The sequence below is a fragment of the Hesperophylax consimilis genome, chromosome 27 (genome assembly GCF_061612785.1).
Source record: "Hesperophylax consimilis isolate HC1 chromosome 27, BYU_Hcon_1.0, whole genome shotgun sequence".
In the NCBI taxonomy this organism is placed as follows: domain Eukaryota; kingdom Metazoa; phylum Arthropoda; class Insecta; order Trichoptera; family Limnephilidae; genus Hesperophylax; species Hesperophylax consimilis.
The window spans coordinates 12,877,977-12,904,063 of NC_142862.1; the positions used below are offsets into that span (position 1 = coordinate 12,877,977).

A 26,087-nucleotide genomic window follows, 5' to 3' on the forward strand; every position below is an offset into this window, starting at 1 on the left:
TCAAATGCAAATCATCTTGAGTGATGACGCCCATTTCCACCTCGGTGGCTTCGCCAACAAGCAAAATTGTCGCATTTGGGGCTCGGAAAACCCAAGAGTTATTGTTGAAAAGCCTCTTTATCCTCAACGTGTGACTGTTTGGTGCGGTTTATGGTCTGGCGGAGTCATTGGACCTTACTTTTTCGAAAATGAGGCTCGAGCAACAGTTACGGTGAATGGATTGCGCTATTGAGAGATTATTAATGATTTTTTATAGCCGGAATTGGATGGTATTGATTTGGATAACGTTAACTTTCAACAAGACGGCGCTACGTGCCAAACAAGCAACGAAACCATTGATCTTTTACGATTAAATATCAAAATAACACCTCTTATTGGAAAATCTTGTATATAATTAATAATTTCACCGAACTGTCAATACATATACCTACAGATCTTTTTGATATGTTAAAAACCTCTCCGTCCTACAAAAGCAAAAGTAATTGTTTGTGAATATAAGTGATATGTTTTGTTCTGTATATTCTGTATATCTGGGGGTTCAATAAATACAAAAAATTGGATTTAAAATTCCGAGTGACTAGTTCTGAATCGCAAGGTAGGTACATTCCATCTCCCTCCCCATCCTTACTCCTTCAGCTTCACAACATACCCCAATTTGGGATGCCATAGTTCCACTGGCTCCGGACAGTTGAGAGCAGTTGGGACTCTTGTGTGATATGTATTCATATAAAAAATCATTGCCATATTAATATTAACGAACTGATCATTAAAACCAGTCTGTAGACGACAGTAGTAGAGTGAAACCGGTCCGGTCCAAAACAGTAAGTAGAACAAACTTAAACAGCTTTTTCGCCATGTTATTTTCCTAATTAACTTTATTTACTTTCTGTATTGGCGCCAAGCGTTTACTTCACAACCGTAAGTCAAGTATCCGTGCGGGTAGGCAGATAGCTACCACTGGACGAGATGTTCTCATCAGATGCCAGCCCAGTCCGCGAAAGACCTTTAATTGAATTAACCGAAATACTTGAAATGGAGGAGGTGCATGAAAAAATAGTCGCGGCCGTCTTTGTCGGTACAGACAAAGGGAATTCTGGGGCGGTTCGGATTCTATTGTCTTTGTACTCTGTGTGTATTGAGACCGGCCTGATTTAAAAAGCAAATAAATATTGATATTTGCCATTAGGTAAGTGGATATCAGTGCCAACAAGGATAAAATTAGTACCTATCTCCAATTTATTAAGAATCTCTTCAAATTATTGGTAATCCGGTTAAAAACGGGATTGGAGGCATTAACGAATAAATTAACAGGTTTCCTGATAAACTTTTAATAAAATACTAATACATGATATTATATTATCAAGACCTGTTAATTCATTTGTTAAGGCCTGCAATCCCGTTTTGAACCGTATTATCAATAATTTTAAGAAATGCTTAATAAATTGGCAATTCTCATTTTTCTCCGTGTACTATGCGCTAACCAAAATCGTATAGGTAAAGTGGATGTAATGATTGATCAATTCAACAATTTTGAATTCCATTTGTGAAAACGGTTGAATTATGTAATCAGATCAGCACAACTCGATTAAAATTAATTAATAATATCTAGTACTTACTAAAATAAATAAAAAATAATAGAGTTCCATAAAATAGAACACAGAGAAAACATACTGATATAAAATATTGATAATTTATTAAAATCTCTTCATTTTTTTCGTATTCCTGTGAAAAACGGGACTGCGGGCTTTTAACAAATGAATTGACAAATTTTCTAGTAAAATATCAGTAAAACATGAATGTGATGTCGGAATACGTGTTTATAAAAATTATAATATTTTCGCATTTCGTCATTATATAATAACAAGATTTACGCAGCTGCTCGAACACGTGTTCCGATACACTATAGCAGTGCTAATAATGTATCAGGAAACGGCATGCAGTCACGTTTGTAAAAAGATTTTAATAAATCAGCAATACACATTTTTTTTCGTTCAAAAACAAAAAAAAAGAAACAGTAAGATTTTTTTTACATCACCAGACATTAATTAGGTCATTGAAAACATGTTTAATATTTAATGAAGATGTGGTGAATTAGTTTTAGTAACCTAATCTTACTAATACCAATGTAGCTAAAAAGCTATTTAAAATATCCATGTTTCTGTTAATGACTAAAGAATAAGGAATAAAACAGTTTTGAAACTCAAGCAAGGCCGCGTATCTTTTGATTTTTTAGCGATATATTTATAATAAATCTTTGGTTCTTTCTTTTTTTGATGTTGTTAATCATCGGAATAATCTAATAATTGAAGTTAATAAAAACTTGTATATTGTTTAGCATCACCCATTTTCGTGATTTATATTTATTCGATAGTATCGGAACCACCCGACCGCTCGCAATACAAACATGTCGCACTGTGCAATTCTTGTTAAATAACTTCATCCAGAGCGCGAGCGTTCCTTTGCGGCGTACAGTGGCAAGAAAACCCATCCACGAGGACATTTAAAACTGTCCAACTTTTTACACCCACACACCATCGTGTCATTGATCCGCCGAGTGTGTTGTGTGGTGTTTCGACTGTCTTGTGTGGTGTGTTGAAAGTCCCGTGTGGCTGTATGTTGAAACATGGTCCCATGTTGCTATGTTATTGTGTTCGTGTGGTTGAGTGTTGTTAACCTTTTCGGACTGAACGTATATTTGAAAATACATAGATTTTCAGATCTTTTTTCCTCCCTATCCAGACCACATAAAATTAACGGTTTTCATTTTCTAATTGCTGGCAATATTAGCCTTGCACCCGGAGAAAGCTTACTGATAAAATATTGCTAATTTATTAAAAATATGAAGAAATTATTTGTGTTCCTGTTAAAAATGGGGTCTATATCGAATGAATTGACAGGTTTCCAAGCAAACTGATTGATCTGATATTTTCGCATTTCGTATTTACAGAATATATCTGAAAAAGTGTTAGGAAATGGCGTACCATCGCATTTTACAGGATTTTAATAAATCAGCCATACTCCTTCTTCTCTGTGCACATTATATTTCAGTTCGATTCTGTATACTCGTTTATGTTATATTTTGAAAGGTTATGTTTATTTTATTATTTAATTTTTTTTGTGTACAAATAATATCTTTATTTAATAAATTTGGAACTATTGTTGATACATTTGTTGATACATTTTTTTTTTTTTACAATATTTCATATTTCAATTTAGTAATGTTGGCCTCACTGAGTTGTTTACCCGTGCTGAGGCCCCCATTTTATAATTTAAGAATTTATACATTTAAAAATAAAAGAAAAACAACATTAAAATAAAGATAAATTTAAAATAAAAATAAAGATTAAAAATAAAAGAAAAATATCAAAAGAGAATGTAAATCGGTATTTATAATGATATATGTGTTTGTGCGTGTTGCGTGTTTTATATAAACATATTATACTATAAACATGTAAATAGATAGAATACATAAAAATTAGATAAAGTTGAGGATTCTCATAACCTGGCTAGCCTGTGTTAAGACAGTCATTTTAATGGTTAGCTTGAATACTTGTGAGTATACCTATACTTATATTATAATATAAACACTCAATATTTTTGTTGCATCAATAATTTCGATTTCTATGTACCTTCCTATGTTCTAATTGTTTTTTTTTTGCTGTGAATAAAATTTGGTGTGTTAGATGAACCCAGAAATAACTTATAAAGTACAAGCAAAAAAAATTTTAAACCAATTTAAAAAAAATACCTTTTGTGTGTGTTATCAAACGTCAAATACGTTTTACCACTGCCAGTTCTAATTCAAGTGTGAAGGGGTTAAAACAGAGTTCTTTGTTGACATATTATTGTATTCGTCTGGTTGTTTGTTGCGCACCTACATCGTTTTAAGCGTTTTTTATTGGCTCGAAGAGAGTGAATTTAGAACGGGATTCGTTTGATGTATATCGGACATTCTCATTATGGTTTACCAAATGATTTGTTGATTGCGGCGATATTTGTCGGACAAATGCCTTGGCCAAAAAATACGCCACATAAATTGTTAATTATTCTCATTATGGGTTGGCAAAAGATTTGTTAATGACGGTGATATTTGTCATCCAGATGCCTTATGATGAATTTTCTCAAAAAAAGTCTCAGTTAAATCGTCAATCATTCTCATTTAGTTCGATTTATGACTATTATCAATTCGTATACTCGTGGACAAATCTCGAGATCGATTGAGAGTCACATTAAATTTTGTGGCTATCTCTGACGAATTGATGAATCAACTCTGATTTTGATATTTAAATTAACATGACATGAAGGTCATTAAAATATAACTGATTTCAAATAATATGTAATTAATAGAAAATCGTAGACGGCGTATTTGCGCCACGCTCTACCAATAGAAATCTTGTTATAGAATCAAGTCGTCAACAAAATAATTCCTAACCTTTTCGTTCCACGCATCCTTATAATTCTTTCAACCGTATAGCGAACCCCAATAGTATTCCACAATCCCACTACGTACAGTTGGGACTCTTGCGTGGTATTCACAAAAAAGAAACCTCCCTTAAGACTGAACTTAAGATTAATATACTTATCATGGACATTTTTTAAGCATTCTTTTATTTTTCGTCCGAGCTAAAAAAAAGTGATTATTTGAAATTCCCTCGATAGAAAAAAAATCAAAAGTATGCTTAGAAAATTATAAAAACACGTCTGGTTCTGTTATTTAACATGTTATTTGTGTTTAAAAACTCAGAGTTTCTTTAAATGCTACTTAAGTCGTTTTCGCTTACGCCTAGTAATTATAATGTTTTTTTTATATTAGTGCGCTCCTTATAACATTCGTATTTTCATATCTGCCATTCTAACCGTTTTCTTTTTCTTTTTGAACGTTTACTACGGAACTTTAAGCATTATCTTTCTCTGCTCTAAATTCCCATGTTCTCAGAGTTTCGGCATTGATTAACAATAATTGGCAGAGGGATTCATATCTCTCTACTGAAAACTTATTTTACGAAGGAATAAATAGAGAATACCTCACAACTCCATCTTGGAACATACTCCTTGCTTCAATTCTAAGCTTTCTCGAAATCTCTAAGCTCTAAAAGAAATAAATGCAAAAGAATCTTACCGTCTTTAGGAGGGCTGGCGCAATGCGGCGCGTACGAACCCAAGTGGTATCCCGGGTATACATTCTGGTGCACGGGGGGGAACGCGTACCCCAACGCCGCCCTGGGACTCGGGAAGCCCCCGCCATCTCCCTGCCCACCGAACTGCTGGTGCTGATAGCCGCCCTTGAAGGCCGCGTAGTGTTGCTGCTGATGCTGGTGTTGCAGCTCGACGAAGGCGGACTTGGAGGGCGGGGGAGGGGGTTCCAGCCCCTGGTGCTGGTCCATGTCGGGGGTGCCCGGGGGCGGCTCGCGCCCCCCGCCCCCCGGACCGAAGGGGTCCGAGAAGTTCAGCGTGGCCTGGCCGTGGTTAGCCACTTTTAAGGACGAACCGACTGCCGTCGCGAATGATTCCGGTCTGCTCTGGGAGAGACCGCCCGTGTCCCTAATTTTTAAGCAGTTTGGTCAAAAACTCTCAATTAAAAGGAAGGCTGGGTTTTGGATGAACTATATTTATGATTTTTCTTCACTATGTAGACTTCAATCTCTTTGATCTTTTGTTCTTGGTCTATGTAAAGCTTTTTAAAAACTCTCTATTCCAAAAAGGTTTAGGTTTTGAGTTTATTTTCTTCACTTTTGGAAGCGAATTTGTTTTCAAATTCTTTTCTTGCTTCTGACTGATTTTGACTCTGAAGCTTTAACAAAACTCTCCAACAAGATTCTTATTTTATATTTATGTAAAATTCTTTATTTTTCTTCACCTTTGGAAGTATTACGTCTTCAAATAAGTTATTTTAAATCGCTCAGTTTCATAGAAAAAACTTTAGTTATCTTGGAAGAGTGAAAATCTTTTAGCTTTAGTAATTACAATGTTTTTATAACATACGTTACCGCTAGCTTGTAGGTATGTTTTTCTTATCAGAATTTATTAATTATTTCAAAGTTACAACACTCTTTGTAGTTAATTTATCACTACTTTATAATAATTGAAATAGCAACATTTAGTTTAAATAAAGCTTTTGTAGTTTGGTCATGTCATCTTCATTCACTATCATTAATTTATTTAAAAAGCATAAAACTCCTTCAAAAACAAATACAAAAATTTCCACAATAGCACGACTGAGAGGTTTTAAACAAAATGATACACTTTTTTTAATTTATTCTTGATTTTCAGTAGATGACGACTTTCTCGGGAATCTGCAAAAAAATAAAAATAATATCAGAACGATGGAAAGTACAAAATTTGTAATTTAATAAAAGTTGCAATAAATTCACCAAGATATTGTAGCGAAAAAAAAGAACCAGTGACCGCGCAGATATCGTGTTGCCTTTTTTGGACGAAATTCTCACTTCAGTCAGCAATTTTGACATTTTCACAATTTTAGATATTATGCCGTGTTCGTTCTTCAGAATTACACGATCATAGAATGAAAAATATTAAGAACGAATTGTTTCAGAGATTATAAACAATTCATCAAATTTCGACGTTCATTTTTGGGTTCTGTGAAAGTCCTATTAAATAATAACAGAACTTGAAAAAATCTTTTACATAACTTGAAAATTAATTAACGAAACAACCCGTCCTAAATCATTATAATATTATAGTGATGGATCGCCTCTTATTTGGACATACACGGAGAAAACTTACTGATTTGAAAAATTGTTAACTTATTAAAAATCTGGTCAAATTATTCGTTTTAAAAACGGGACTATAACGAATTTTTTGACAAATTTTATAACAAACTATCAGTAATGCACGAATATGTTATAAGGAAGTCCTGCGTTGAACACGTGTTCTGATATATTCTGAATGACTAATATATTTTTTTATTATTAATGACTAGTATCTTCATTTGCATCAATTTTAGTAATGAATCTTCTCAACAGTATAAAAATATTATTCTAACCCGAAAACCCCGGTGTTTTATTCCTAAGATCGTGAATGTTTTTTAATGATGTTCCACATTAGTAGGAAAAATGTTTTCAGAGCTATAGTCAAGATTTATAACACTATATCAATTGAATTGGGATGGCGGAATAATAGTCAAATTACTGTAATGAACACTAGGTATTTTTTCATCTATATCGTATTTTTCAATTCTACCATTCTAGTTCACTGAAAAATTACATGTAAATAAATAAAAATGCTAATATTGCATTTTAGTAAGAAAATCCGGAGAGTTTCGAGAATAATGTTTGGATGATTTGTGTTTACGTGTAGCATAGTTTTTTATGAAAAATAATCTAAAGGACGATGTGTGAGGTGAGGTATTATCAGCGCCTCGGCGCCTTGGCAATTCGACGCCCGGAGCGGTTTGCTCCAATCGCGACCGCACAGGGCCGGCGCTGATAATTAGAACAACCAATCACATTTTGCCAGTCCTTTCTTCTCCTCTTTCATACTGTATCTTTAATACTAGACGTCTGAATAGAACGTTCTGGAATTGTACACATAAAAAAACGGTGACCGGATAACTCATCAAAATGACAATGCAACACACCTTTAAAAGTGGATATAAAATCGTGAAAAGTGACAAAACACAAACAAGGTTTAAATAGGTTCCATAGGAAACTATTTAACCTAGTTTTTGTTTCATCACTTTTGATGAGTTTATGTCACTTTGTAATTTGTGTGTTGAATTGTCATTTTTACTTGTCATCAGACCTAAAAACACCTTCGTACTAATCTAACAAAAATTTCCTCGATTAACCTCAAATCCTTTGCCCAAATTATTTCGAACTATAACACAATCAGTTGGTCAGTCAGCTAAGCCAGTCAGTCAGTCTGTGTGAAAGGTCAAATTCCTGCTAAACCAGAAAAAACGTCTGAGGTCAGGTTAAACCATTCACTTTTAAATATTATCTGATACTTAATTGTTTTTGTTCATAGCGCCACGCCTCGGCGTAGGGGGCGTACCCAAAACGAATACCGCACAGTATCTTAGCTATAACTCTCATGGAACTTTGCCGAAAATATAATCATGGGTTTGACACGTTAAATTAGATAGTTAATTAGAAGACGGTGATTTGTTTATCTGAGTTTCGTGGCTCGAGATTCGAAGTGGGATTCTGCAGAAAACTTGTAGGTATCACATAGTGTTTCAGTACAGTGTAATAGAACAGACTAGTCAGACTTAACGGCCCCGTGGTAATCGTTCAAAGATGGTTTGAAAGGGAGATGTGTAAATACGAAAACCAATATTAAAAAATACCTAAAAAGTACCTAAGTTAGTAATAGGTACGCAGATGTAGCGGATCTGTTTAACTGCAGAGAAGCTAGGTACGAAAAGGCTTTAATATCATATCTTCTAAATCATTACTAATATAATGTTAGTCTAGTCATAGTTGTTGATAATATTTTTTATGTATTTGTATCTCCTTCAAGTATTAATTTTATACTCTCTGTCGTCATTTTATGAACAAATGCCACAGTTAATTGTTATTCTGTGATATTAATTATGGTGTATGGTATATTTATACTCTTGATATTCAATAAATAAATAATAATTTAGCAAAAGGGGTGAAAATATTTAATAAAACACCACTTGTTTGAAATAGAGCAAAAATTAAACTTACACTGTGAATTTGTTCATGCCTATAACATATTAAATAACAGAACAATACGTGTTTTTAACCATTTTCGTAGCCTACTTATCGATTTTTTTCTTTCGAAGAAATTTCATATAATTAACGTTTCGGCATAACAAATTTATAGATATTATCTTTAAAAAATTGCATTTTTTTGGAACATAAAAACTTAAGGAGTGAAAGAGAAACTTGTTATAAATCGGTAGGAATTGGGTAAGCGGAGGCTTAAGAAAGATATACAGATGATGGAGAGTTCCAAAAAAAGGTTGTATCACTGATTAATAAAGCGATTGAGAAAATATCGTTTAAGAGCTTTTGCCAACTTTTTTTTTTGTTACTGGAAATTTTCGGTTACTAGGTAATGGGTTGTATTGGAATGAGTTAATTTTAAATTTAATCGTGTTGGTAGATTACGACAAGTGTATTTGATTTTGTGATCGTTTTTTTACTAGTGCATATCAGAATTAAAGGCTGGTTTGGTGTTGGTATGTGGAGAGTGTCGAATTATTTGTAGATTGGCATGTTATATTTTGGCAGAATAGTAAAAGGAAGTATTTGTGTGTGTGAGTATATATCTTTGACATTTGTATTATGGTTGCATTTAATAACATAGTCAATTGGTATAGACGCCAGTCGCAGTAAGACTACGGATCTGGGTTCGAGTTCCAGTTGCAAAGGTTACCTTTTTATTTTCTACGTCTTTACTAGTTGTTGAATTTTGATGATTTAAAAAATTTGGTTGAGAAATAGAAACGGGGATATAAGGGAACTATTTTCTACGGATAGTTGAAAGCAAAGAATCACCTTAACTGGACATTGAAGGGAAGCATGTTTCCAATACTGAATATTTGAGGCAAGCCAAAACTGGGCACTTTATTGGATTTGATATCTAAATCTAGATATATTAGGGAAGCCTCGGTCCAAAACTGGACATATGAGGAAAAACCTTTGCCAAAACTGGACATTTGAGGGAAGCCTATGTCAAAAATTGGATATTTGAGGTGAGCCATTATTCAAAACGAGACACTTGATGGAATTTTATATTCAAAACAAGACATATGAGGAAAGCCCACGTTCAAAACTGGAAACATGAGGAACATCTATGCCAAAATTGGACATTTGAGGGAAGTCTATGTCAAAAAATGGAAATTCGAGGTGAACCTTTATTCAAAACTAGGCGCTTGATGGAATTTGATATTCAAAACTAGACATATGAGGAAATCCCACGATCAAAACTGGAAATATGAGGAACATTTATGCCAAAAACTGGACATTTGAGGGAATTCTATGTCGAAAATTGGATATTTGAGGTGAGCCATTATTCAAAACTAGGCGCTTGATGGAATTTGGTATTCAAAACTAGACATATGAGGAAAGCCCACTTTCAAAACTGGACACATGAGGAACATCTATGTCAAATACTTCAAAATGACCGATGTCCAAAATTGGACATTTAAGAAAAGTCTATTTTCAAAACTGGACATTTGAGGGAAGCCTCCTCAAAAGGAGAGAAAAAATATTCTTCAACATTCAAACACTTAAATAAGGCTAAAATAATAATCCAACCAATAAAATTATCAATCCTCTTTCAAACTCAACTGCTTTACTCAAAAAATAAAACCTATTTACCTTCAATAAAATAATAACTATTTTACCTGCAGAAAAATAATAAAATTTTTACCTTTAATAAAATAATAACTATTTTAGCTTCCATAAAATAATAACTATTTTACCTTCAATAAAATAATAACTATTTTCCCTTCAGTAAAATAATAACTATTTTACCTGCAAAAAATTAATAATCCATAAAAGCTACTCCATTACTCATAATAATAAACTTAAAAAATTAACCCATTTAAATAAAAATTAAAAACTTATTTAGAAATTATCGAAGAAAGCAAACACTTTGTGGCTTGACATTATACAAATAAAGTTTACAATAAGGTTTATATATTTATTGTCCTGAAGAAGGTTGGGAACAACCGAAACCGGTCAAAATAAATAATAAAATAAAGTGGTTTAAAACAAAAAACTTTTTCATTTTGTACTTATTTAGAAAGTCAACAATTTCATTAATGTATTTTCTTGTTGTATTAGCATTCAATGTTTAATATCAGCAATTTGTCATTCTCCAATCAAATGAATAAACAACCTTATCAAACATCGAAGGCCATCAACAATTTTCGAATAAGTAAAAAAAAACACACAAATATAACATTTAACGATAATGAAATATTTGAATTTGTTAATAACGTTGAGTCTTTATTAAAGGATAACTCAAACCCGCCCAGAAGTGATTAAAAATATGTTAACTCGTCGGACGAAAGGCCCAAGTCTAATAATCCAAATTATTAATATTTAATTAAAACAAATGATTTGTAACCGTTCACCTATACATGCCTCGCTGCTAATTGAGTTTCAGACATTGGATGGCAACATGGTTACAATCAAATTATTATTGAAAAATATAATAAGAATGATTGAATTTACTTTAAAAGAGACTTTTGTCCCTTTTTATGAATAATCTGATTTGAATTCCTTCAACTCACATCGTTATTATTGCTGGTGCAATGGTGGAGGATTTTAGCTAGCAGAGGATTCAACCTGCGACGCCTGTGTGGGAACCCGGCGCTTTCGTTCACTCTGTTACTACTAAAGGGGAAAAAGTTACAGCGGCATGCCTAATCAATACATTTAAAAAACATTCACCAGCCAATTAGGTAAGTACTGCATATTAATACTGCACACGAGTCCAAATTTCTCAGAGGCAGTGGGTCCATGGCAACATCAATAGGGGTACGTTGTAAAGCTAAATGGAGTACGAGAGAAAGAGATGAATAGAGGAATGTCGTCTTGAAATATAGCTGGAACATTTAAATGGTAGATTATTTTTTAGGTATTTTTTCTTAGTACCTGCTTTGATTTTTTTATTAATCCTAAGAAGGTACTAATTAATACATACAAGATACAAAGATATTTTTTTACATAATAATTATATCCTGTTACAACCTTTTTAGGGAGCAACGCTGGTGGAAAAAGTTGGAGAGACGTAGGAAAACAAGGTTTTAATTGTAAATTCATTAACTTATTTACAAAGCAGAACAAAAAAAAAATTGAAAGAGAAAAGAAAAAAGCACTAGATAGGTATATCTAATATTATTATTGAAAAATATATTCAGATATAATTGAAAAGCTTTTTTAGCAACAATTTTTACTTCGGAATATTTTGTTTCTAATCTAGTACTATAGTAATATATTGAATTTAATCATTTAAATTGTTGGACTGTGGTTGTTTTGCATCACAGGATAGTTATAGAGATATAAAATGTTATGTTATGTTAATTTATTCAAAATATGGTAAAATTATTCGATTTCCTGTTAAAAATTTTAACTATCATTAGGTAAAGCACGAATATGTTAAGAGAAAGTCGGAACAAGTGTTTTTAAAAATATTGTCGCAACTCGTCCATTATATTTATTCGGACAAGGCCACCTGCGTGGAACACATGTTCAGATATATTCTGAATGACTAATATTTTTTTAGGAAATGGTCATATAGTGACAATTTTAACAGTATCTTGATAAAAAAGCTGCATTCATTTTTATCCGTTTGTTGTACGAATATAATGAAATAATCCTTGTGAATTTGTAAAAGATCTTTTTTATATAACAATAATTTGCTGTGAAAAGAAATTTTAAATTATTTTTATTAATATTTTTTGATGATTTGTTATAAAAGGTTCTGCACCCCTTTTGTATTTATGAGTTAAGGCTCTATACCATTTGGTTAATTTATAATTACTATTTTCTAAATCAATTTGTTAGTGAGTATTTATCATTGGAATGATTTGGGGTTGTTCTGTATTTAGTTAGTTAATTGAAATTGATGATTTTCTTTAACTTTCTTACTGACTAATGACTTTGTGATACTTCCATTTGATAATACGCAACCGATAAAATTGTTCTTCTTTTAATTCAATGAACCTATTTCCGTACGATAATGTAATAAATGTGTACGTTTCAAAAATAAACCAGTTAAATATCATTTATTTAATATTATAAAGTTTACATATTTAATATAATAAAATTATATTAATAAAATTTCACTATTGTTATGATTAATTTGTTCACTTTTTAAATAGATTTTTATTTTATATTGGAATATATTATATCCTAGACTTGGATAAAAAGTCAAGAGGTGTCGCACATTAAAATTAAAATTGGACATTTCTATCCAGGACACTATCTAGATATGATTTAGTTCGAATTGAATCTTGCGATCAGCAGCCAATAAAAATGTGCGGTGAGGAAATTAAGTCAATGTTGGTGGTTCTTATTCGAAGCATGATACAGTTAAATATGACCGAAGGAGATAGGTTCCACTCAGTTCAGTTGGTAGAGCAGCGCCTCTTCAATGCGAAGGTGCTGGGTTCGAGTCCTAGATGAGACCATATTATCTTATTCTGATTATCTGTTTAAATTTTCGTTTAAGAATCGCTAGTATTGTCTTTAATTAGATTTTTAACCTTTGCTTTACTTTGACTTTTAATATCGATTTTTGCCATTTACTATATACCTATGCTATTATTTTAATTAATTTAATTCGTTGTATTATGTTGGTTGATCAGTGATGAAGATTCCTATGAAGGTTTTCAGGGTTTTTTTAATTTTTTTCGAAAAAAAATGATTAAAAAGTCACTATATTCAGCTACAGCAACATCATTAATGTCGTATTTTTTTTAATCTTATTAATCTAGATCACTACATAGGTGTTGCTTCATTACGCTAATATAATTATCACTTGTAAAAGGCCTAATAATTTTGTAATATTCAAGAGAATAACACCATTGTCGAATTTTCATTTTTTTAAGGGATTTTCTGTTATTTAAAAATTTAAAAAGTACCTACATTCTAAATAATATTTCTTTGTTAATGGTTTCAACACGTTTGAATAGCCATAAAATGGAACGTAGCCAACTTCATGTCGAAAACGCCGCGAGCATTTTTTTTTAAATGTGTCATTACATTTGGTTCACCGCTACTTTTTTTCTGCAAAGCGTCAGAAAGTTAAGATATCATCACTTTTGTTGCAAAATATCATCACTTATGCTTAAAAATAGCACAACTTTTCGAAAAAAACGACAAATTGTTAAATATAACACAGAAACTTTGATGCATGAAGGTACCTACGTATTTTACAGTCCGTAGGTAAACTACAAACGTACTTTAACATCTTGGGGTGCATATTTATTATTTACTTCCCAGAAGCGCTTTCACATGCAAATATCCAGAAAAAAAATATTAATCGTATTCAGATCTTTTGTTAATTTACGAGTATCACGTGACGTATTTTTAAAGATGGCGCGCCCTCTCTGCGCGGCACGCATGCGCAGTGGAGTAACTACCAATCGCACTCTGTTGACTGTCGGCGGAATTAAACCAAATTTAATGAAATTTACAATTTTTACTGCTGGTAATGGGTGTCCCTACTACGGCCAGTCAAGCTACTGAATAGTGTCATTAAAAATATGACATTTTTATTGTAATTAATGATAAACAGGGATAATTGTAAAGCGCAACGTGGTTCCATGTTATTTATACATTTTTTAAGAACGACAAACCTTCTCATGTTTCAAATTACCTGACAATGAACCTTCCACAACCAAAATTATAGTGGGAAAATAGTGCTTGTGCAATAATGGAAGACTTAGCTGTGCAAAGAATTAAACACAACCCGACGCGTTTGTCCAATCGGCTACTAACCGTTCAAATGAAATGCTCGATTCGGATGATTCGGAGGATATTGCGAAAAGTATTTTTAAGTAGGTACCTATTTATCTAAAACTGTAAGAAAAATATATGAAAAATGTGGAAAAATGGATATTTGAATACGTTGTAGATACGAGCTTGATAACATTATAATTTAAAATTTCGTAGCTCCGGGTAGTTGGGACTCTTCTGCGGTATGTATTCACATAAAAAGTGGAATATCTGCAAATATTTATAAAGTTGACTGTATTTTTCTAAATTTTGATAAAAAAATTATTCACGATTATCAACAATGATAACAGCACGATTGGTCCACGTAGTTTTTAGCTCGATTAGCAAAAAAAAATATTTACTAGAATGCCAATTTTTTTGCAATGATTGACAACACCAAATAATAATTTCCGATGTTCATAGTTAATATTAACAATGTTCAATATGAGACAGAATCATTCTGGTTTACAGAAATATTCTTTTTTTCTAAAATGAAATGTTTAAAATACGCGGAATACCAGTGATCTCCATAATGTCGTATCTCCTTGCTTCTACCCCAAGTGTTGTTGCTTTCTAAGATCCCTATCAGATATGATTAGCAGCACGTCATTCATTATGATATTAGATTATATGGGAAGGAAAACGATAAGAGAGATAATTCCGGTGTAAAATGGAGTAAACGGGCATCCAAAAGCTCTACGTAACAAAATGAGTTCAAATTTTAACGCACTAGATCGCACCGTTCAAGAGTTTTTAATGGTGTATTTTTCTGCTGTTTTAATAGTAGCTTCATTTAAACAAAAGATAGAAGTAGAATTGAAAAGTTGCTTGAAATGGCTTTAGCCATGTTTGGTGACGAGATCTGAACAGCCAATTACTCCCCCACCTTCCTCTTTCTCATCGCCTTCCCCTCCCTACCACCATCAGCCTCACAACATACCAAAATTGGGGATGCCATAGTCTCACTGGCTCCAGATAGTTGGGAGAATTCGGGACTTTGTACGGTATTCACATAAAAAATTACGTTTTAAAAAATAGTTGGTCTACATTTAGTTATTTAATTTCGGTCAATGATAATTTATAAACATTGTGATATAAAAAACATACAGATAAGAGCTTGTACAAGACAAATCAAAATAAAACATAATGCAATATATTCACCTTGCAGTACGTATTCACCCCTATACCCCATATACACTTACACAGTCCCTTGGAGCTTTTGTTATCCGCGGTGCCTTTTTAATTATTTGATACTAAAAGGAAATGTCAAACTCATTTTTAAAATGCTGTGATTTTGGGGAAGAGGGTTTTTTTTTCACTTTATTAAAATAAGCAATACCTAATGTTTATGATTTTAACCAAGCAACCTCACATTTATTCTTGTTTGATATGTATAATCGTCTTCCTGAGATTCTTTTAAGGTACCTCAACCGAAGATAATTAAAATTAAATATTGTGAAAAAAATTCAAAATTTTAGTGCAGTAAAATTGTTAGCAATTTCTAAATCTAGACCAAGGTGAATAATTGTTGTGGCTTTCAACCATCTTGAATAAGCTAGGAAGACAAATAAGAGGAATAATTTCACCGACAGGAATTGAACTTATTAGACATATTTACCAAAAACAAACACAAAATGTCCACTAACCTAAATAGTATGCAAGGAAGCCATTTAATATTTATACGGCAGTCTATTATAATGGAGCAATAGTTTGGTTAATTATATTGGTATTTGCATTGTTTTAAATATATACCTAAATGCACTATTATCAACACTTAAACTGTGTAGGTTCTATTTTTTTCTAATGGATTACCCCAAGGATCCCATCTACACCCTCTCAAAAAACTATTATTTTTATTTTGATATGCTCTACTCAATCTTTTCCCATTTTAACAACGGATTACGTATAAAATACGTAATGTATATACGTAATGTAACGTTCAAAAATACAATGGGAGTTCCCCAGGGATCTCGTCTATGACCTCTGAAGAACACATTTATTTTCTTCCTTCAATAAGTTTTTTTGTCTATTTTTTACCATTCTCGACATGAGAATTTTTATTTTTCTATTTTAATGACCGAGGACTTCCATGTTTCAACATTTTCCATTGTCAAACCATTAGGTAACCGCCGTCAGATAAAATTTCAAAATCATCGCAGACACAATCGCTATTAAATTGACTTCTTCCTCAATTATCTACGGTGGGTAAGTACATATGTCATACACATAATACACTTTTTCATATTGTCATTATTAATTTGAGTGTTTGCACAATAAAATACGTAGCTTTTTGTGAGTTCAATAATCGTGGGTAGCAGGATTTTGATATATTATTATGTTTATAATAAATCAAATATTTTGATTCAACATTCAAATTGAGCCTCGGGGAAGTGGTCAAATGGTCAAATCAATTGGGTTATATCATCTATTGTACGAAGTATTTTATCAAACATACATCTACTCGTTATTCATATCATAACTCATAACGGTGAGTTCGCAAAATAGAAGGTACACAAGAAAAATTAGATCAATATGATCGGGGAAGAGTATAAAGAAACTTTGTAATGAAAAAATGCGTTCAGAGGGTTATTGCGTTGTCTTTTTACCATTATACCTAAAACATCGTAGCTTCTTATCACGTTTCGTTGAGTATAAATATGGACAAAGAGAATCTAATCTTTCTAATGGCTTTCCTCAGTTGTGGAGATCCATCAGTTTTTTTTCTTTAGTTATTTCTACATTAGTATCAGTAAATGAATGGCTCATATTTTATTCCGTAGTAGCCTAAGTAGGTATTGTATTTACTAAGCATAGAATGTCATGAGAAGAGATATACAATCGCACATTACACAATGCCCGGTTCGCATGAAAAACCATTGAAATAGAGGAATTCGTTTTATACGAGAATTTTACTAAAATCCCTGTGAGATGTTATGATGTTTATGGTAGGCAAGTAAGCCATGCATAAGAATTCAAAATATCTTCAGTATCTTGGAGGTTATGTAAAGATGACAATAGATAATGACATTGACCGGTCGGTGGCTGAGTTGACATCGCGTTTGGGTCCCACACAGGCGTAGTGTATTCAATTCCTCGACTGGCTAAGTCCTCCATCACAACACAAGACAAAATTTCCGCTTAGTGTGGTGGTAGTAGGAGATTTTCAAATATTGTCAGGTTATCCGTAGCCCGAACGTGTGTCTTATTTAAAAATAAAAAATTTAAAAATTATATGTGGAGGACGTTCTAGGAAGCATGCATGATCAAGTTAATCGAGCACTTGAATCAAAGTGATATTAGCGGCCTCGAATGGGAAACAGAACAGAAGAATTTTCCACACGTAAGATGGCTGACGAACTGATAATTGTCAACCTCTGATGGAGAGACGCCAAAATCAGTATTTCATATCAGTATTTTTTCTTCATCAAGAAGCATGGGTCTGAAATTGAATATGCTCCTAACATTAATTTTAACTGTTAAAATTAATTCCCTAAAACATGTGTGCAATTTGCCATTTTGGCCCTTTCTTGTAATTGTTTATATCTCTAGCAGCACGATAAGTTTAAAACTTATACTAATATAGGTAGTTAGGTATTTGCTGTTTTCTCATACGTACAATCACACATGATTTTCATAATTTGGTGATTTGGCCATAAATAGGTTACCCATGTATTCTAAAAGTCTCAGTTCCTACCATTGTAGGGAAATTGGGTGATGGTTACATTTAGTCACCAAACGAGCGTGAGCATCGAAGGATGTGATTAGGGACAAATTCCCAAGGTTGGAAGTGCAATTACACGCCACAATGGGAAAAAATTGTCACTACCTAACAATAATAATGTGAAAAATGACATGTTAATAACACATTAGGCAGTAGATTCAACAATGTCTATAGTGTGTGAGCAGGTTGCTTCATAGACGTAAGTGATTCAGCGTAATAATAGCTCAAGGAAAGATAGGCATCGTAAAGTTTAAAGTAGGCAAAATCACGATCAGGAAAATAAATGGAAGATGAGAAGATGGAAAGCTAAATTTACGCATGGATTGTAAGATAAGTCAAAATATTTAATCATTGAAAAAGATAATATAATATTAACTGAAAAAGATACAGAAAACGAAAAGGTAACATTCAACAAAACAGATTATCTGTCTCACCGGGAAAACACTCTACCAATTGAGATATTGATTCCGCCTTCACCGAATTCGAAGGTCGCGGGTTCAAATCCTGGCATACGCAAAGTAAAATTATATTTGACGAAATTGTGTTACTTTAAAAATTTATTCATGTAAAATAATACATAGTGCACTTGCGACACGTTCCAGAGTTGAAGATACTTTCAGTATGATAGAGTACAGTTCCGTATCAGTGAGATCTGGTTTCGATGCCCAGATGCGGTTGAGACTGTTACCTTTTTATAATTATGTTCTGTTTTAAATTTCATTGAATTTTGATACCATTATCTTCTGCAATGATAAAATATTACAATAAAATTTTTAAACTTCAATAAGTTTTTCAAAAAAATTGAATTAGTTATAAGAGTTCAAGTCAAGATGGGCATCTCGATGTTGAAGGTACTTAAAGTCATGATGGGGAAGTATTATGGAAGATGAGAAGTTGGAAGACTAAAGATTCGTAATACCTACATGAGAATGAATAGTAAGATAATAATAAAAGTAGGTAGTTAATAAGTAAAGACATGCATCACGGTTTTGAAGACATTGTACAAAATAAAATCTAAGTAAAGATTGGATGACCAACATCCTTAGATGTAAAATGTGTGTTAAAGTAAAAATGAAATTACTAATGACCTAACAACTAAGATTCCTGTATATAAGCTGTTGGAACCTACTTAAATTCTTGTTTTAGTCTATGTTCAAATATAGGTAACCAGTTTGAAATTTTATAAAATAGGTTGGTTTAGTAAATATATTTAATATGAGGCACGTCAATTATATAATAATGCATGTAATTTCGTCTGTCGTTCCTGTCAAAAAAGTACAATTGAATTGATACGAATGTGTGAAAACTTCAAGTACCTATATAGATACGTAGGTATTTAATCATGATGTGCTACGGATGTTTGTTGGTTTTACATGACTGATTGTTCCTACCTACCTGAAACCATGAAAATAAATATATATTGAATAATACAGTATAATTTATTTCAGCGCAGAAATTTTGGGAATAACTACCATGTGTATTCCTCGTTGCCCTGAATACTAATGGATGGAAATAATTTTTAGTGGAAATCTTTGATTTATCATTCAACTAATACAAAAGATTGTTAATGAGGCAGTTAATTCATGTACAGTAAATACTGTATAATTTTTACTATTAATGTGCAAAAGCCCCTAAAAAGGGCGTTAATAATTAAATAAATAAATACGTAATCGCCCTTGAGGTGACAGATATTTCACAATAATGCTAGTTCGGTTCGCGTAAATACGCGAACCGAACTGTCGAGCTGAACCTCAACTTATGGGAAAGGAACGAAGCAATCGCAAATGGCACGAAACGCCGCTTGCAGTTGCTTCGTTCCTTTCCCGTAATTCGTGGCTCGGTTCGCGTATCGCTTGGCAAATGTATACCTGGTACGTACCATAAGACCTAATTCACAAGGATTCGCAAAAATTATGTTTGCTAGTTGAACGCACAAAGACAGTGGAACTAAATCATTCACATTTGAGAAATAATGTAGGAAGGATACTCCTGGCTGTTCAGATCTGGTCACTTTGTTATCTAATCCATCTAAAGCAACTGAGTAGGAAGATACCGAGAGTAGGCATGTATCTTTCAACTATGAATGCTTAAATGCAGAGATGTCCGGTTTTACAGGTATTTTTACCGGTAGCCGGATAAATCATCACAATGATAATTTATCACATCTTTAAAAAGTTATATAAAGTCATGGAAAGTGATGAAATAAAAACTTTAGTAACTCGGTTATGTAGGATAGGTTAGGTTAGGTTAGGTTAGATAAGGTTAAAAAAAAAATCATCGTTTCTAAAGACTTTATATCACTTTTTAAAAGTGTGTTGAATTGTCACTGTGTTGAGTTATCATGGAACCATTTTTACCATAAATGCTCCTAAAACTAGATCAAAAATGCCATCAAAACGAAAACATTTTTTTTCACCAACCTCCCATTTGATTCGAATTCGAAAAGCTACCCTTTTTAATTCCCTGATCAATAAAAAAAACATATGGCATTTTTTAGAGTTTCAATAAATTTCGATGCGTCAGAAAGTCAATAGATTAGCATATTCTCCCTCCGTTTGATAGTTGTTAAACAAATTGAATTAATTCGATGCTATCGTCCGGGTTATTTATGGCCCGCCGAGTCACGGATCATTGGTCACCCCAGCCGATGCGGGAACAATGCGACAAATTAAATAATCGTTTTGAGGAGACGGTCGTGTGACCATGCGTTGCGCCCGCGCTGGGAACGGAATGCGTAAATAGATTCTTCATCATTTGTTTAGAATGCGAAGGAGGAAAGAGAAGGGACGTGGGTATAATAAGAATGGGTGAAGAGGAATTGAACTATGGTCTGGCCACTGAGAGCTCCACTGTATTTTCTCTTTCCCTATATACGCTTTGTTTATGAGAAAAGTGATCACCAATTCACTAAAACTAATAGATATTAGTGCAGACACTTCTTAATTTTATTTGTCATGAAATATCTGTACTTGCGGAACCTTGTGTGTTGCTGACTTCGAAAATAAGAAGACGTTTGGTGAATAAAATAATTAAATTAGGTAGGTGGTAAAATTAGGAAATTGGTTAAATTGGGTAGGTGGTTAAATTAGGTAGGTGGTTAAATTAGGTAGGTGACTAAATTAGGTAGATGGTCAAATTAGGTAGGTGGTTTAATTAGGTAGGTGGTTAAATTAGGTAGATGGTAATCATGGGCCGATTGTTTCACAGTGCTCGAAAAGTGAAATAACTCGTCCTAAAATTCTTGATCTTTGAAAGTTTTAATCAAGTTCTGTTATCACTTAAGTTATGTGAAACACCTCATCATAATAACACAACTTGAATAGAAGCTTTATAGAACTTTAAAATTATCTTTGAAATTTGACGCATTCTTCAAATTCCGTGAAACAACCTGCTCTAAGTACTACTGGCGCTTAGTATATTTACGTGAAACAATAACAGAAGACAGATGTCAAATAATGTCCGCCATCTTTAACTGCATAAAAATCGGTAGGTACCCACCTACGAGTATCTACCAACATAGAACACCCCCTTTTTTAAATCCCTTATCTATAGGAAAAGACGTATCATGTGAAAAGTGGACGAAAAAAGGCATCGTGTAAAACGCCCATTATAAAACTACAGGGTAGAGAATATGCAGCAATGTTAGAAGACATCGGACTACCAAAGAGACTTCTTATAATAAGTTAATAAGCCTGCAGGACAAAGGAGTGTTTGGAGACCTACACTTAGATATAAGCCTTCAAAGATGGTTTGAAAGGGAGATATTTAAATACGAATGTTAGAGGGAGCGCGCTAATATTTAGAAAATGATAATATTTAAGGCGATGCCATGCGTAGTAATGCAAAATCATGTGTTTTTGGTTTGAAAATTTGGTCGCCTAGAAATGGTTCAGATGCTTTAATTAAATACTGCGAGTAGAATACATACATATTTTTATAAGCCCCGAAAAAAATAATGTATAAGCCCATGAAAACTACTTTAAAGTTCAAAATCTCCTACTTACGAACCCATTTTTGGTTATGATTCTATTGTATAATGTGACAAATTAAGTTATTTATAAAATGATCGAAAAAAAATTAGATATTTATTCCTGAACATCCACAAAATAATATAAAAGGCACTTTTTGGCCATGTTTTCTTTGCATAAATCAAAACAGGTGGATGGTGTTCAGCGGGAATTTAAACCTTATCGCCAGCAACGTAAGGGTTGTTATTGATAGCGGCTCAATTTAAAATATTACACGACGTAGTGCATCGCCTTAAGCGAAAATGGTGAAAATATTTAATAAAACACGACTTGTTTGAAATAGAGCAAAAACCTCTCGACAAATGCTTTAGTTGCATTTAAAGATACACTGTGATTTTTTCATGCCTATAACATGTTAAATAACAGAACAAAACGTGTTTTTAATAATTTTCGTTAAATAACAGAACAAAACGTGTTTTTAATAATTTTCGGAGCTCACTTTTGCGATTTTTTTCAATCGAGGGAATTTCATATAATTAATGTTTCGGCATAACAAACGAATAGATATTATATTCAAAAATTATATATATACCTATATAGATATATATTGTTTTGGAACTAAAAAATTTAAAGAGTTAACGAGAAACTTGTTATAAATCAGTAGTAATAGGGTATGCGGGGCTTAAGTAACTATTAGGATAAAGCAAGAGACAGGCAAGTATAGAGGGTTAGTTTTGGGGTATTATGCCGTTCTGCGCTACCTCCTTCTTATGCCAACGTTTTGGACAAGGAAGGAGGAAGGAGAAAAAGGTAGCGCAACACGTCATAATACCTCAAAAATAAATCACCACAATACTTTTGGACGTGAAAATCTTTACTTTGAAATCAATAATAATTATAAATGAAAATATTACAATTACATGTTTTTAGCACTATAGTCAGAAAAATAAACTATAAAACATATATTTTTATCGGTGTTCATTGTTTGTAAAAATATCCCATCGTTTTATACTGCTAGGTAAGTAGGTCGGAATTAGGTACAAAATGCTAGTAAATATTATGCAAGGTACCTAAAGACATCCCGAACAAGACAGATCATCAACAGGGTGCTTTAAATTTTAAGGACAAGCCGTATCCTCTTCAACGCCGTCCAGCGACGGATGCTGAAGTACCGACCAAGAGATGAAAGGATCTACGTAAGTGTTCAAACTGGCAAGATCAAGTGGAAGTAGTGGCAGTAGGAAAACCCGCCACTGGTTGAAGCCTTATCAGAATATGTTAGAAAAAGAAGAATGCATTAGTTTTCTTCCGGCTAAAGCGGACCTTTGTTACATATTTTGGAAACTAACCTAAAATTTTACCAAAAGTGGAATGGATCAACACATGAATAATGAAGTTGACAACAAGTCGTAGAAAAGTCAATAAAAAAAAGCAAAATCAAAGAAAAAACTATTTAAGCCAACATAAGAAGGATAGTAATTTTGGGTACTACCTACTCCCCCACTTGGCTGCGGGATAGTAAAACGAAAGCTTTTTGTAAAGTTCTTCCTTCGTAGCCAAATTTCTAAAATAATCACAACTACAATTAATTTGCCATAATAATTCTTTACTGTTTTACTCAACGAATTTTTATTAAAAGTTACTTTATGAAGAAAATATTATTAAATTAATTTGCACCTTGATGCATATATTAAGATTCAATTAATGTATGGAGTAGGTAAGCTGTAAAAAAATTAATATTCGGGTCAGAAGATCAAAGTTGGAAAACGAAAATGTTTTATTACAGATTTGGACAGTCTTACTAATTAGATTCTTACACGCGCGTTTAACGTCGGCGTGGTAAAGCCGGCCTTGAGCCTGATTTGAGACCGTTTTAACCAAACTAACGCTATGGTAATAAGTAAAGTTTTTCACTATTCTGATCTTACGCGAGAAGAATTAAAAGCGAGGGCGCTCGCAATAAATTATCAAATTATATTTTTTAATTATATCTATCTAAATCTAATTATCATTTTGCTATTTAATAAAAATAAGATCACCGACTGATGTGACTTTATCTATGTTTCTTCAATTAGAACTAGTTGAATGTAGACGCATACTAGATAATTACATGTACGTAGGTACCCGAGAAGGAACATTTTCCGTATCGCACAGGTAGCTTAGCTATGATAGGCAGTAATTAATATTCAAACGCACAAGTACATACGAGAAGTGCCATTATATTTTATTAAACTGAATACGTGCGAAAGTGAATACAGTCAGGTGTGCGAACATTGCTGTTAAAAATAATCACTTATCTTGCGGAAGGTTGTTGAACTCATTATCACACACTCGGGAATAAGTATGTAATAAGGTAATAACATTATAAAGTTTGTTCAATTAAATGAAAATAAGTTGGTAGTTACTATACCTACCTAGTCATTGCATTTTTTTTTGAAGAAGTCAACGTTACCGAGTTACGATAACCTACAATATTAAAAAACTTCTACTAACATATCAATACAATGGAAAACGTGTGCGATGATGGAACCTACATGGAGAAAATGAGTATTGCTAATTTATTAAGGAAGGACGGGTGCATGGGTTCGCCGCTTTGATGCGCCACAGAATAGCCGGGACGAGTCAGCGCTACCAGAGATTGGACAACACTCTTGTCCAGGCCGTTGCCCAGTGGCAGGGAGCGCCTCTACACCAGAGATGCAGAATTTCACTCAAACCACCATAACCCTTTAAGGACGCTCCAACACGAGCGTGCACATTCAATGAAAAAATTCCCGCGCTTCGCCTAATCAACTTTTCGGAACGAAGACGGCGGCAAACGATAGTGCATAAAATTAGCTACCCACTAATTTAGATTGTTTCCTTCATCGGCCGGCCAGTTGATATTAGTGAGGCGACCAGGATGGCAGTCTTTTTCTCCGATGAGAGCGGTAGACGTAAGTGATGTTATTTTGTACATTTTTTAATTGATACATCATGCAATTGTTATTAGTTTGTTGTTTTAATGCCGGTGGTTGTATTTTACAAGTATTTACATTGAAAACTTGAGATTTGTAAATAGAATCACACTTTTTGGATCAGGAGTCACGATCGTGACGGTTAGGCCTAACGTGACTTTTGGCAGTTTTTCTTATTGACTAATACTTCGTTGATTTGATCACTATTATTCACATTTTTTGCAGAGATGGAGCTGAATAGTGATTTAGTACTGCAATTGATAGAAGATGGCAACAATTCAGAAGTGGATGGCATGGATGACGATGAAAAATTGCCTCCCCAAATGCCATATGACCATGTTGATGAAGAAGCTCCACCAATACCGACCCCGTCTCAACTTCCACGCAGGATTGTAGGCCAAAGAAGCGCCGACCCGGTTAAAAGAAGACTTTGGAGACAGGTGCCATTTAACCAAAAAGGACACAGCTACCCGCAGCGTGACGACCCAGGAGTAATTCGAGAACCAAATAAATATTTTGAAGACTACTTCGACGACGAGTTTTTCGAACACTCTGCAATGTGTACCAATAACTATTACATGCGCCACACTGGCCGTATTTTAAATACGAATGTCGTGGAGTTAAAGAAGCTCATAGGCATTCATTTTATCATGGGATACATCCCATACCCGCGGATGTACATGTACTGGCGAGAAAGAATGCGATTGGGCTTAGTTGCGGACGTAATGGCCAGAGACCGATTCAAGACTCTGTGTACAGCGTTACACGTTGTTGACAGTGATAAACCTCCACCAGGGAATAACAACACACTTTGGAAGGTACAGCCTGTACTAAACCAGGTTAAAAAAGCATGTGATAGACTGGAAAGGCAGCCGGGATTTTATTCTATAGATGAGCAAATGATCCCTTTTAGTGGTGTATGCCCGCGTGGGCTGCGACAGGTCATCAAAACTCAAAACTAAGCCACGACCCCAAGGTCTAAAAGCTTTCGTGGCTA

At 33.5% G+C, this 26,087-nt stretch overlaps 1 protein-coding gene across 1 annotated transcript in view; it reads right to left on the reverse strand.

Moving 5' to 3' along the window:
• The window catches only part of LOC149410603 (homeotic protein distal-less-like), a 149,458-nt gene that overhangs the window by 117,031 nt on the left and 6,340 nt on the right, over positions 1–26,087 (reverse strand). The window contains exon 2 of the mRNA XM_089648108.1: positions 5,120–6,293. Within this exon, the coding sequence (XP_089504234.1) occupies positions 5,120–5,384 (265 nt within the window). The 5' untranslated portion in view covers positions 5,385–6,293. The remainder of the gene's footprint in view (positions 1–5,119; positions 6,294–26,087) is intronic.